The sequence below is a fragment of the Ictidomys tridecemlineatus genome, chromosome 1 (genome assembly GCF_052094955.1).
Source record: "Ictidomys tridecemlineatus isolate mIctTri1 chromosome 1, mIctTri1.hap1, whole genome shotgun sequence".
Classification (NCBI taxonomy): domain Eukaryota; kingdom Metazoa; phylum Chordata; class Mammalia; order Rodentia; family Sciuridae; genus Ictidomys; species Ictidomys tridecemlineatus.
The window spans coordinates 168589431-168604853 of NC_135477.1; the positions used below are offsets into that span (position 1 = coordinate 168589431).

General features: G+C 37.9%; 1 protein-coding gene across 1 annotated transcript; it reads right to left on the reverse strand.

Annotated features, from left to right (window-relative positions):
* Nucleotides 1–12042: 12042 nt before the first annotated feature.
* Garin3 (golgi associated RAB2 interactor family member 3) lies at nucleotides 12043–15055 on the reverse strand. Its single transcript, XM_005325448.3, has 2 exons — nucleotides 14429–15055; nucleotides 12043–13243 (listed from the first exon to the last, which is right to left on the reverse strand). Exons 1-2 carry the CDS (start codon nucleotides 15053–15055, stop codon nucleotides 12089–12091), a joined length of 1782 nt encoding a protein of 593 aa, XP_005325505.1. The 3' UTR covers nucleotides 12043–12088.
* Between the last annotated feature and the right edge of the window lie 368 nt (nucleotides 15056–15423).

Sequence of the window (15423 nt, forward strand, 5' to 3'; positions counted from 1 at the left end):
ATTTTAAAAATAAAAATTGAGAAATCCATGATGGACAAAATATTATCATTTTAAATGAAGACTGTATCGGTAGTTTAATTCTACCATTAAAGAGAGGAGATCTATGCAACTCTAACATTCAAAGATCAGAGTTATTTTCAGATGATATGGGTGAAAATTCCATCATGGCCAGGTTTTTAAGAGTTTAATGATGTGCTCATTTTCTAGTAAATCCATTAATTCATGCAGTATTTATTGCCCACATACTAAAGGCCAGCTACTGTCCTAGATCCTGCAGATACAGTGCTCCAAGTATTGCAAGCCCACATATTACCTCTCTGAAGTTATTTGAAGAAATCTTTACCTACTTAGTTCTGCTTCCGATCTATAAGAACTTTTAGAACTTGGGTCCTCCCAAAGACAGAAAAAGATTTTATGAATTCAGACTCTTGCCATTCCTTTAGTTCATACAGACTCCAGTCTGAGACATGCATGGTATTTAACTATCTTACTTCTGAAGCTGTGGCTCCTTTGTCTCCTTCTTTTCCACTAATGCAGTCCCAACTTGACTTTCAATGTGTTAACGTGGGCTCAGAAGCTTTTCAATTCAACCAGGGTGGAGCAGAATGTGAAATGTCTTGGCCTAAGGCTCGGGAGACCAGAGTTTAACCAGTCTCATGGGTTACCTTGGATAAACCACATTTTTTCCTAGTTAAATGAGAGAAATCAAGCTAAGTTAGTGATCTCTAAGTGATTGAAATGCTTTCTAGAGGCAGATGGAGCCAGGCTGGTAGGGCTGTAGGCTGCTCACATTGTCTTCACGTTCAATGATATTGTTTCACCTTCTGTTTAAGATTTCATGTATTTTTTTAAAAATCACATGATCTCAAAATTACTATGAAATTTGACATCGGTTAGTCCTATTAGTATCTTCCTCTGTATGTACTCTTAATAATGGACAAAGATAGCAGTCCTACAGATTTCATAGAGCATGTGCAATGGGAGTAAAAGCTTTTATTCCCAAGAATCAAGAAAAAGGCTGTGTAATTCTATAATCAATTCACTATTTTAGTAGACTTTATTTTTTTTACAGCAGTTTTAGATTTGCAGCAAAATTTAGTGGAAGGAACAAAGAATTCCCATATGCCCCCTCCCTGTGCACACTCAATAGCCTCTCCTCACATCAACATCCCACACCAGAGTGATAGAGTTGATATTGACACATCATTAGCACTTCAAGTCCATTGTTCACATTGGGTTCAGTCCTGGTGTTGTGCATTCCATGGGTTTGACATATCACCATTGTTTTAGTGCCATACAAAATAGTTTGGGTGAATATCTTGGTGAAGTGTTGGTGGTATAGTGGTGAACATAGCTGCCTTCTATACTATTGTTGGTGCCCTAAAAATTCCCTGATCTCTACCTAGTCATACTTCCTTCCCTCCAAACCCTAGGAAATCCTCAGACTTTTTCCTTGTCCATGGTTTTGTCTTTTCCAGAATGTTACATACCCGGAATCATACAGTATGAAGTATTTTGTTTGCCTTTTTTTGGTGATATGCAATTAAAGTTCTTTCATTTCTCTTTTTGGCTTTGTGGTTGATTTTTTCATACCTTAATAGTATTCCATTGTCTGGATGTGCCACAGTTTAGTATCCATTCACTATTGAAGGACATCTTTATTGCTTCCAGTGTTTCAGCACAGTTTGCCAAAAAGACTGTCCTTTCTGCATTGAACTACCTTTGCTTCTGTGTCAAAATTTAATTGATTATGTTTATGCGTTTCTATTTCTGGGCTTATTTTTCCTCTTCTATTGATTTATTTGTCTACCCTTTCACACTGTCTTCATTACTGTAATTTTGTCATAAATTTAAAGTCTCCTAGTGGCAATTCTTTGACTTTTGTTTTTCTCTTCCAATAATGAATCAGCCATTCTAGGTTTTTTAACCTCTCCATATAAACTTTAGAATTCTTTTTGTTCATATCCAAAACAACTTGCTAAGTAAATTAAATTCTTTGTCTTGAGATAATTGTCAATTCACATGTAATTGTGAAAAATAATACAGATAAATCCCTTGTACAGTTTTCCCACTTTCCCTTAATGGTATTATCTCACAAAACTATAGTACAGTACAATACCACACCCAGGATACCCACCTTGATGTGTCACAATACAATCGTATCACCACAAGAGTCTTTCATGATACCCTTTCATATCATATCTCCTTCCCTCTTACTCCCATCTCTGTTACACATTATAATCTCTAGCCTATTGCCCATTTCTATTTTATTGCCCCTTCTCATTTTATTTTGTGAAGGTTATGTAAAAGGAACCAATCAGTATGTTACCTTTGGGGATTGGTTTCTTTCAGTTAGCATAGTTCTCTATATTGTTGCATAAATAAATAGTACATTCTTTTTTGTTTCTAGCCTTTATTCCATGGCATGGTATAGGTTATTTTGACCACTGAAGGACATCTTTTCTCTTCCAGATTGTGACCATTATAAACAAAGCTCCTATAAATATTTGTGCAAAGATTTTTGTATTAAGATAAGTCTTAATTTCTCTGGCATGAATGCCTAGTGGTGCTATTGCTGGGTTATAAAATTGCATGTTTAGTTTTTAAGAAACTATCAAACTGTTTTCCAGAATGACTGTGTTACTGTAATTCAGGACCTTGGGTCTGGAGATGGTAGAAATGAAACACAACCAGAAAGAATTAAAGCATAGGCAAAGCTTTGTTGGGGAGCCTTCTAGAGCAGGAAGGGAGAGAGCACTGATCAAGAGGGTCAGGTCGCCTCAAGCAAAAGACAGAGGTATACAGCTTTTATGGCATCTGTAGGGTAGGCAGGGTCTCAGTCTCTTCATGTACATCTAGAGATGAGGCTTTAGTTGTATCTGCAGTCTTCATCATGCTTCCCACCATGTGTCACATGTCTCACTACTATCCTAAGTCTCCACCTAAGGGTTTGCATTTTACTATGATAATGAGGTGAAGGTAAATGCACTTATATTAGTGACTATACCTCTCCTGCATCTGCCCCTCACCATCTGGAATTTTCCCCTTATTGTCAGGGAGAGTCCCCAGGATTATTTTTAGAACAGGGAAGACTGTTGTCCTGTTTCAAGGGTTTCATTTCAGTGACCTTTTCTAGCTGGTTGTAGCCTGTTTTTAGTATTTCTGCTGACTTCTCACCCTGTCACATCAGGTGTGTTATCATAATTTTGCTGTCTTGGAGACTGGTCCACTTAACTCCTAATTTTCTGGTATGTCTGTTAACCCTATAAAGCTAAATGTTTTGTCTCATTCCCTTCTGAGAGATTTAATTAAATCATTAGTCACAAGTTTTTAATTTTGCCAATATTTTAACAAAATTGTCGTAGGTACATTAAGATAGGTTGGAAATCATAATCTAGTGCTTATATATGTATTTCCAAATGCTCTAGTTATTCATCTTTTACTTTTCTCAAAAGAATAGACCTCTAAAAATGTAATATTTTTTAAGTTACCATCAATGGTATATTTGTTGCTCAATTTATGTTTATCTGGGTATTCTGAGTCTGAAACTAAATAGATTAATCTTAAGGGATGCAAAGTGTCATGGGTCTGTGTCTACTTCAGCTGTACCATTACCATGTTGTATGCCCACCAGCAATTTTTGAGTGATAAAACTTCTATGGATTTATTGATCCTACTTATTAGGTTTATTTTAATCATTCTCATAGGCATATAGTATTATCTCCTTGTGGTTTTAATCTGCATTTCCTTAACAATTAATGAAGCTGAATATCTTATGGATTTATATGATCTTTGTATGTAGTTTTTGGTGAAATTTCTCTTCATACTTTATGCCCATTTTTTTTTAAAGAGAGAGAGAATTTTTTAATATTTATTTTTTAGTTCTCGACGGACACAACATCTTTGTTTGTATGTGGTGCTGAGGATCGAACCCAGGCCACATGCATGCCAGGTAAGCGTGCTACCTTGAGCGCGCTACCACATCCCCAGCCCATGCCCATTTTTAATTGGATTATTTCCTTAAGTTGAGTTTCGAAAGTTGTTTATATATTCTAGATACTAGTTCTTTGTTGGATATATGGTTTGCAAATGTTTAATATTTTTTACAGTTTGCACCTTTTATTTATTTATTTGTGTATTTTTAAAAACATGTTTTCCATGTTTCTCAGGCTGGTCTCAAACTCCTTGGGCTCAAGTGATCCTCCTAAGGCCTCAGCCTCCCGAGTAGCTGGGACGGCAGTTTAACATCACCAAGCCTGTTTTGTTTTGTTTCACTTTTTGTACTGTACCAGGGATTGAACCCAAGGGCACTTAACCACTGAGCTACATCCCCAACCATTTTTTTATATTTTACTTAGATACAGGGTCTTACTAGTTGCTTCAGACCTTGCTAATTTGCTGAGGCTAGCTTTGAACTCACTATCTTCTTGCCTTGGCCTCCTGAGCCACTGGGATTACAGGTTTGTGCCACCACGCTTGGCCACCGTGCCTATTTTCAACTTTATTTTTGTACTAGGATCATTCAAAGGGGAAGTGTTTTTGTTTTGATGATTAATTTTTCCTTTGTAGATTATGTTTTTGATACTAAATCGAAGAACTTTTTGTAATTCTGGATTCCAAATATTATCCCCTATTTTTTCTATAAGTTATATAGTTTTGACATTTTATTAAGGAAGTCAAATAACTTTTGGATACCTTTGAGCTCTGTATTTTAATATGGTACAAGACTAGGTCAAACTTTATTTTCTTTCCTATTAATGTTCAATTGCTCCAACATCATATCTTGAAAAGGCTATTTTTCTTCCATTGAATTGCTTTTGTTAGAGATTTTTGTTTCATGAGGACTATTGTTCTACTGTTTTCTTTTTTCATACTGTCTTTGATTTTGGTATTAGACTATTACTAGCTTTATTAAATGAACTAAGAAGTTTCCTATCTTCTGGAAGAGATTGTATAAAATTGTGTTACATCTTCAAAGAGTTGGTAGAATTCTCCATTGAAACTATATTGACTAGGAGACTTACTTCAGGGAGATTTTTAAGACATAGTACCAATTCCTTCAAAAGTTACATAGGTCAATTCACAATATATATTCTATATTTAAATGTGTTGTTTGAGGGATTGGTCCACTTCATCCAAATTGTCAAATTTATGTGTTTAGAGTTATTTGTGGTATCCACTTATAACCTTTTTCATTTCTACACATCTGTGATGTTGGTTATTTATGCCTTTCCTCTTTTATTCTTTGTAAGTTTTGCTATAAGTTTGTCAATTTTACTGGCCCCTTCAAAGAACCAGCTCTTTGTTTTGTTTATTTTTCTGCTGTTTCATTGCTTTCAATTTAATTGATTTTTGCTCTTGTTTTAGTATCTTTCTGTCTTTGAGTTTGGGTTCAATTTCGTTGTGTTGGATTTTTCCTTTCTTTTTCTGGTCTTGAGACAAGAGCTTTAATCATTGATTTCTTTGCTTTGTAGTCTACTTCATCTTATATTAATAGAGCTATTTCTGCTTCCCTTTGATTAATATTTTCATAAAATATTTTTCATTCTTTTATTTTTAATATGCCTAGATTGTTATCTTTGAAGTAAGGTTTTCTGGTAGACAGAATGTAGTTTGGTTGAGCTTTTTAGCCTACTCTGCAATATTGTCTTTTAATTGATTTAGGTTATTACATTTATTACAATTACTGTGATTTTATGTTCTCTCTGGTTTTGTTTCTAGTTGTTTTTCCTGCCTTCCTATGGGTTACTTGAACATTTTCTAGAATTCTGTTTCAATTTGTCTATAGCATTTTTAAGTATACTTAGCTTTTTTGTGGTTGCTCTAGGTATTACATTTTATTTACTTTTCATGGTCTACTCATTTTATCATTTTAATGGTTTGAGTGAAATATAAAAATCTTACCTCCCTTTATTTCTCAATTCTATTCCTTATTTACATTATGATGGTCTTAGTTCTCTTTAGCAAATATTTAAAACCAATTACACAGTGTAATAATTTCTGTTTAAACTATTAGACATAATTTAGAAAGTGTTAGAAGAAAAATCCGTTGTATTTTCCCATCTTTCTGCTTAACATGTCCTTTCATCATCTTCTAAGATCTATCCCCCATTTTATTTATTTATTTTATTTTTCTAGAAATATTTTTTTCTTTTTAAGAGAAAGAGCCATTCTTTTAGGACAGGCCCACTGGTGACAGTTGGTGTTGTAGTTTTCCTTCGGTTGAAAATGTCTTGGTTTTGTATTCATTATTGAAGGACAACTTTTCTGGGCAGATGATTCTGGATTTTCAGTTTTTTTCTTTTAGCACTTGGAAAAATATTGGCTACTGGCTTCTGTCTTCTGTTGTTTCTGATGAGAATTTCACTGTTATTTGAATTACTATTCCTTATTAGGTACGTTTTCATTTTTCTTTGTTGCTTTTAAGACTTCTTTGTTTTCAGAGATTAATTATGACTTATCTAGGGGTGGAATCTGCATTTATCCTTTTTGGTGTTCACTTAGCTTACTGTATGTTGATGTCTTTTGCCAAGTTTTAGGGCTTTCTACTATTTTTTCTTCTAGTATTTCTTCAGCCTTGCCCTTTATCCTCTTCTTCCAGGGCCTGATGATGCAATGTGAGATTTTTTTGTTATAGTCTCACAGTTCCCTGAAGCTCTTTCTGTTCACTATTGTTTTTTCCCAATTTTCTCTGAGTTGTTCAGACTGGGTAGTTTCTATTATTTTCTCCTTTAGTTTGCTAATTCTTTTCTTATTCCCCATCCATTTTGCTATTAAACCTAACCACTGAAGTTTTTTCCCTTTTTTTTCAACTATTAAGTTTTCTGCTCTTTAAATTGTTTAAAGAGTTTAAACTATTAAACTAGTTTAAACTACTAACCCTATTTAATAGTTTCTGCTCTAAAATTTCCACTTGATTCTTCTGTACATCTTTTATTATTATTATTTCTTTGCTGAAACTTTCTTTTACTTTGCTGAAGATTTTTATTTCTTCATTTGTTTCAAGAATATTTCTAGGTGGATGTGGTGGTGCACGCCTATAATCCAGCTCAGGAGGATTGCAGGCTTGAAGCCAGCCTCAGCACAGCTTGGCAAGATCCTCAGCAACCTGAGACCCTGTCTCAAAAAAAAAAAAAAAAAAAAAAAATTGAAAGGACTGGATTTTTGTGTTCATTCAGTGGTTAAGCACCCTTGAATTCAATCCTGGTACCAATATATGTATACACATACGTGTGTGTGTGTGTGTGTGTGTGTGTGTGTGTGTATTTCTAATTTCTCTCTTATGGATGCTTTAAAATATTTATCAGATAATTCTAACATCTCTGTCATCTTGGGGCTTTCATCTATAGATTATCTTTTTTTCATTTGGTTTTAGATCTTCCTGCTTCTTGGTATAACAAGTAATTTTTGATTAACAGGTTTCTTCTGACATTGAGGGTGGGGCACCAGCACTCACTTTTTAAGGGCTATAGAAATCCACATTTCCTACTTGGCCTCAGTTCACACCCCTAGATCTTGGGGCTTCTTATGCCTGGCGGACCGAAAGTGAGAGTTCTATATTGCCCCTGGTCTACTTCATCTTTCTGGAAGTGTTAAGTGTAGCCTGTCCAGTTTTGAGTAAACCGTGAATGATCAAGGCAATGGTTGGGATATTTGTTTTCTTCTTTTTTATGTCTATGCGTTCTAAATTTTTTAAAACAAATTTTAGAAATAGATTATTTTGTATTTTTTGTAATATGGAAGTGTACTGCATTTTAGAATTACTTAAAATCATCCATGCTACATTATGCTTTTTCTGGCAGTCACCAACTCTTTTCACAAGTGTAGTGGAATCAGAAGGAATATTACACTAACACAATAGCATAGGTTGTATTCTCTGAGAAGACTTCAAGGTGGAGTTGTGGGAAGTAATCTCAGGACCTTCACCTGTGGAAGAGACATGGATGAGAGCTGAGTGCACAGAGAAGTCAGCCTGGATACAGGCTTCAAAGGAAGCTCTGGCTGGTGTGATACAGCAATCTGTATATGGGGTAAAGTTGGGAATTCATAACCCACTTGAATCAAACTGTGAAAGATGATGTATTAAGAACTGTGTAATGTTTTGAACGACCAACAATAAAAAAAAAAAAAAGGAAGCTCTGGGAGTAAGAGAGCCCTTCCAGGTTGATCTGTGCTGCCCTGGGATAGCCAAGCTTTATACATGACTTTGTCTAGTTCTGCATGCGGACTCTGGGAAGACCATTACCTGGATGAGGGAGTTCTCTGCAATTGAGGCAGTTTCCATAGTTAACTTCCAGCTGAAGGCTGTGAATGGGCCCATGCCCAGCACCTGGGGCCACAAGCCCTTCATTGAAGGAGCATCCATGTGGTACATCCCTAAGTCTGTCCTATAAAGATGTTTCTAATGGGAAGTATTTGAGAATATCACTTCTAATCTTTCTAAATCCTGTTGCAAAAGACAGGAAGTGACAAAAGTCACATAGTAATGACTCCCTTCCCCAATATTTCTCCTCACAGCAACCACTGTGACCTTTTCAAGGTGCAAACCTGATATGGTCATTTTATAACTTAAAATGCTTTGGTGACCTCTTGTTACACCAAGGACAATGGATCTCGAAGCCTTACATCATCTGAGCCTGTCCCCTCTCTGGCATCTCTCTTACCTCTCTTACCCTGCCACCCATGACAAGTACCTTACTTTCTTCTTTCCATAGCATATGTTTCCTCTGCTTTAAAGACTCCACTCCAACATGACAACCCCATGAGTGATCTTACATTGCTGTTGTCAAAAGCTCCCTGTTATTTTTGTACTTATGTGTGTATGCCAGACTTTAATTTGGGGACACCTGTTAGTAATCAACCATCTTGTCTCATTGGACTTGCAGGTGCTGAATTGCTACCATGGTGATGAATATTGCTGCTAAAAATATTGTCCTTTATCTGATAGGGGTATTGACTTGATGCCCCAATTGATATTTTTCTCTGAAGGAAGAGGCCTGTTGCTTTGAAATACTTAGGTATTTTGTGATGAAATGTCAAGATAGAAAAGGAAATGCAGAGAAAGTGCCTGGCAGAGCACACTGTGGTGGGCAGGTACCCACTTCCACTTCACTTTAGTGGCATTGTTTAAAATGTGGGTCTGTTCAGTCAACACCTTACAAGTTAGATAAACTATGTTCACATTAAAGAAGCCCTTCAAGGGGGCAAGGTGTTTAAAACAGGACTAGGAGAAGAACAAAAGATAAAACCATGGTCTGCACAATCATAAGGTTAAGGTATTTGTAGCCTGAATAATTCAGCATCTGGCATAGAGGTAAATTTGAGACTGTATGCCAAAGGTTTGGAAAAATTTCCCTTTTCTTCTACTTCATATGCAACCACTCAAATTCCTAGGGGGCCTTCCCCAGTGATCCTCTCAGACCTTAAATGTATCTCTTTCCCTCCTTCTACCTATGCCCACTATTCAGGTGTCAACTCCAAGGACATTTGAATTTCTGGTACCTGTTAGTCTTTGAGTATTGGAAATCACAAAATGGGATTTTCTATCCACCCACCAGAACAATGATGAAAGCTCCCCCCTATATCGGCACTCCACTATTCCTCCTAGAATACCTATTAATTTCTCCACCTCTGTACTCACATTGGTTTCTTTGAAGAAGATCCCTAAGTTTTCCTATAAACTCAAATTTTGTCCTCAAATTTTGTCCTCATAGATGCTAGTGTCCTAGAAGAGAATAAGCCAAGAGTTGCAAGGCTTTCTAGGTCTCCCCACTCAGGCTCATACAGGTATACAAAATTCCCACAGTCATTTTTCTCAAATCCAATTTTTATCATCTGTTGTTTTCTTCTTTTTTATATCTATGTGTTCTAAATTTCCTAAAAATAGATTTAGAAATAGATTATTTTACATTATTTTTTTGTAACAAGGAAATGTACTCCATTTTAAAATTACTTAAAATCAAAATGCTACATTATGTTTTTTTCTGGCTATCACCAACTCTTTTCACAAGTTTAGTGAAATCAGAAGGAATATTACACTAAATGGCATAGGTTGTATTCTCAGAGAAGACTTCAAGATGGAGTCTTTCCATAGACTCATGAATTTATCATTTTTAAAAATTAAAGAACAATGCAGCTGGGCATGATGACTCATGCCTGTAATCTCAGTGGCTCAAAAGTCTGAGGTAGGAAGATCAAAGCTAGCCTCGGGAACTTAGGATAGGCCTAAGCAACTTAGTGAGACCCTGTCCCTGGTACAAAAACAAAACAAACAAATAAGAAACAATTTTTTAATCCTTTTTTAAAAATTGTCACTGGACTTTTATTTTATTTATTTATATGTAGTGCTGAGAATCAAACCCAGTGTCTCAAACATGCTAGTCACTTAGCCAAAACCCCAGCCCCAATGCAACTTTTTATAATAGAGATTTTTTAAAATTTATATTCTCATTTCTAATGTGGAGTAAGCTTTAAATTTTTTGAATCACTTTTAAGATATACATAATTTACATAGCTATTTACTACCTAGTATTTTGGACATTATTATTTTTCAGTACTAAGGATCAAATCCAGGGCTTCATACATGTTAGACAAGTGCTCTACCTCTCGGCTATACCCTTGGCCTCCTATTATTTCGTACCAATATATTTAAACACTTTCCATATTTCTGAATTCCACATGTTCTTTTTATGTCAGAATTTTCATTTTGAACTTTTCAAAAGATCTTTCAGAATTAGTTTGTCACGAACCTCTCTTGTGCACATATAAAAAGGAAAACGTAAGTGAAATAATTTGATTAAAGTATTTCTAAAGTAGTGACAATGATATACAACTGCTCCTTAGCTGACAGTAATTTAAAATCCATGTGATTTAAAAGATGTTAAAGTCACAATAATAAACTCCCATGGATACACCCTCTTGCTTAATATGGCAATTCACACTCTGTTGAAATTTGCCTCCTACATGTCATTCCTTTCACCCTGTATGTCACCACTGTCCTGAATTTTGTGTTTATCATTCCTTTATTTTTCTCTTTCAGAAAATATGCACCACTGACCATTGTTTGATCTTATTTTTGAACTGTCCTACAGTTGAAATGCCAAGGTATTTTATTTTATTACTCAACATTGTGTAAGATTCATCCATGCTAAGATGAATGGCTGCTATTCATTTTCACTGCTGTCTAATGGGCCCTGCAAGCATATACCAGTTTTATCAATTCTTTTGTTTGATGAAAATTTGAGCTCTTTCCAGGATCTTGCTGTTAAAATGGTCTTACTATAAACATTCTCCTATCTCCTATCTCCTGGTAAGCATTGGTAAGCATTTTTGAGAGTTTGTCCTATGCATTTACATAGGAGGAAGGAGGATTGTTAAGATTGGGTCAGAGGTCAGCAAACTTTTTCTGTAATAGGCCAGATAGTAAATATTTGTAGACTGTGACCCTTATAGTCTCTCTGGCAACAACACAAATCTGTCATTTCAGTGTGGAAGCAGCCATAGATGGTATATAATTGAAAGGCTGTGCCTACATTTTAGTAAAACTTTATTCACAAACCCAGGCAGTTGGCAAGATTTGGTCCTCTGAACATGGTCCGCCAATCCCTAATCTAGATAGAATCCCCTATCACCATTGCATTTAAATGCCACTGTATCCTTTCCCTTTTTCTCATGGGTTTATAAAGACTGTCTTTTCTGAGTTTGTGAACTGGACTGAATGTCCATGTTCACAGACCTTCAGAAGAAAGGGAGGATTGGCCATGGGGACCTGGTGGGGGGCATTCATCCCATAGTCTATGACCTCCATAGTCTTTAAAGAACCAAAGGCAGAAAGGGTTGAAGCTTTTGCCTCACACTGGCTCTGCTGCACTTCTGGTGAGAGGCTCTACCTGCCTGGAGTATAGGTAATGTCACAGAGGCCACTATGAGGTCATTGCCAGGCTGTGGGATAGAGAAATTCAAACAGAAAATTGCATTATTTTGGAGTTGTGTGACCTTTATTATTTAAACTGCAGCAGGAAAACTGAAATTGGCTCACTGGGTATACTTCTGAGCCCTTGATCTCACAGCTTCCTGCTCTAGCTTTTATTTAAATGGATTTGGCTTCAAAGATGAACCTTTCTGTCATCTCAGATGTCACAGTACCAGAGATCTCTAGATCCTTGCCTTCCGGGGCTCTCTCCACCTTCCTCTCTATGTTGTGCTTTTCCACCGTCTTGGTCACGATGTCTAGCTCTCTATCACGTGATGTAACAACTGTTTTTGAACTGGGCATAACCATGAAGCTCCTCAAAAAAGAGCCAATTTTACTGGATTTCTTACTTAAGTTAACTGAACTAGTTGCAGATCGGCTCTTCCCCACTTTGTGCATTTTCCTGGACTCCTTGGTAGAGGAACTATGGCTGGCACTTTTGTGAGATGAGCCGCGTCCTTTCCTGTGTCCTTTGTCTTTCCTGTCATCTTTTGTTTTTCCGTGGTGTTCAGATACAGACCGATGGGAGGATGATTTCCGGCTCTTTTCCTTGCTTGCCTTGTGATGGGTTTCACCTGCTCTCCGGTGCCGGGAACTTTTCCTACTGGCATGTTTGTCCTTCTTTTCTTTTTTTTCCTTTTTTTCCTTCCGGCCTTCACTGCTGGTCTTGGAAACCTTCTGGCTTCCATCCCGTTCACACATATAGCCTTCACTCTGCAAGGTTGATACGAGGGGTGCCACCGCAGCTGCTTCATCTTTTCCTGTCTTGGTTGTTGTACTGGTCATTACAGTCCCTGCAAACACCACACTCATGCTGCTGCCTGGGGAAATGCTGACAGCTCCACCCGAGGAGCTTTGCCCAGTGGAACCGCTTGCAGCACCGGCCAAGGCTACATTCACTTCTTCTGAGGAGACAGCAACTGCTAAAGCCTTGCTAGGTCCAGCTTCTCCTGCATCCTTGGTGGCTGCTCCTGCCAGGGCTGCAGTTACGGGGCTGGAGCCTCCACCTCCAGGCATGGTGGCTGCTATACCTAGAGCACCTGAGGCAGGGCTGTTTGCTGACCCACCTCCTGTTGCTGCCCCTGCAACAGTCAAGCCACCTGTTGTCCCTGCTATTGCTCCTTCTTTGGTAGATCCTGAAGTGCTGATGACAGCTGCAATAGCACCTTGAAGTCCCTCTCCTCCAGCATAAGCAGAAGAGGAGGCTCCAGACAGTTCCTGAAGCTTTAGAAGCCCAGAATCCTGATATCCTTCTCCATGGATGTCTGAGGCCTGTGCCAAGGAGAGGAGAAACAGGTGAGATTGAAAAGGAGAGGCCAGAACTTTCCATTCCTTTTTCATCCTGGAGCTGAGCAACTCAAGATATTATCATAGGAAGAACCTTTGCAACCATCAAATCTAAGCTCTTGTTTGTTACAAGAGTAGCATCTCTGTGAATAAGCACTCAGTTTCACTTCAACCATTCTAGTTCCAAAGAAAACACAGAATCAAGTCCCTATCACTGTACAATTTCTTTTACATACATGTGCCTCTACCTTTTCAGATTTCTAGAAGTGGGATTATTGAGTCAGGAGATACATTTTACATGTTGGTGGCTACAGAAGCAAGTTTTGCATGTGTATGCACACAAGTGGGTTGTGTTGATTTAAAGAAAAATCAGTGCATGGTAATCATGGAAAGGCAAACATGGTTCAGATGAAGGAAGCACTTCCTAATTGCTAAAATGTACTACACTAAAAAGTTGATCTCATAGAGGTAGAGAGTAGATTAATGGTTACCAGAACATGAGAAGGATATAGAGAAGGAGGGATGTGGAGAAGATGATTAACACAGATAGGGGTATAATTGGACAAGAGGAATAACCTCTAGTGTTCTATATCACTATAGCATGACCATAGTTGGTAGCAATTAACTTTATATTTCAAAGTAGCTAATAGGATTTTGGAGAATTTAGGAATCTAGCACAAAGAAACAAATAAATGTCTAAGTGTTGGATAGGCCATTTACCCTGATCTGATCATTACACATTGTATTCAAGCATTAAGATGTCATACTGTACACATAAATAGGTACAATTTTATGCACCAAAAATAAAAATATATTTTAAAAATATCCATAACAAATGAGGCTGTCTGGGTTTGTGTATTAAGAGTTCAAGAAGAGATTATACAATCAGAATGTCATAGAATGTCAACTACTCTGTCTCACACTAAAACCCCAGGTGTGAGACAGAGTAGTTGATACATAAGATTTCTGACAACCAATCTTATGGAATATTTTGGAGAAGCACTTTGAACCTCCACTTGAGCCCCTACTGGTGGCTCATTTGGCCTTGAGCCTTTTCAAATGCAGTGCATTTCCCAGCTCAGCCCCAGAAGGCAACAAAAAACTTTCTAGGACCCAGTTTGAGATGCTCTCCCAAAGCACTCTGCCTCATTTTCCTGAGTCAGTACTTACCAGTAGGCTTTTGTCATCCTCAGTATTTCCGTCCCCAGTCTGAATAGTTGGGGTACTGCTGCAGCTCTCTGCTGGTGGCCTCAGAAGATAGACAAGCTTTTCCCAGTAGCAGAAGAGGTCTTCTCGTACATCTGAAGAGGGACAAAGCTGCAGATAAAAAGTCCGGCCTGTGGCAAGCTTCAAACGTAGTTGCTGTTTCTCACGATCGTGGATGGAGATCTTGACAAACTTCAAGGGAAGTAGCCTGGTGAGCTCTAGAGTCTTCGCAGACTTCCGTCCTCTCCCTTTAATGGTCCGGCCACGTCTGGCATGCTCTTCACAGACTTTAGCAGGTCTGGCCAGCAGCATGACATCAGGTAGTGGAAGGATGGGGCTGGTGGAGGCGATGCCCACTGTCACCATTCGAACACGGTTGTGAACATCAATCACCTCTCCTTTTTTGCTAATCTGGATAAAATCACTCTCAAACATGGGTGCATACTTGAAAATGTCATACTCTCCTCCCTTGTACAGTTGTCGTTGCAGGTCCCCCATGGAGGTATTGAACACACCCATTGAACGGTAGCTGTGGGCTGTGTAGTAAGGTAACACACATTCGCTACTCCTGGGTCTCTTTATTCCAGACATCTTTGCCAGCCACAATTTGAGTCCCTAAGAGAGAAGAGGGAATGATGGCAACTGCCCATCTCCCTGCAAGGCTTCTGCCTCTGTCTCTTCAAACCACCTTATTTATCCTGTCCTGTCCTTTGTGACCTGTCACCATCACACACCCCTTTGTCCTCACCCCTGAGCAGCTACCCTCTCAAGGCTGGGTCAATAGCCCGTCTGCAAATATACCACCACCTCCACAAGGGCAGGCTGATCCTGCTAGGGTAGGCTGGATGTTCTTTTTAACCAAAATGTTGGGATGCTCAATTTATGAAACCATGCTACTATCGTAAATATCTAGTTTGTATTTATTCACTTCTGGTGGTACAGATACTCCTCCAAGACCA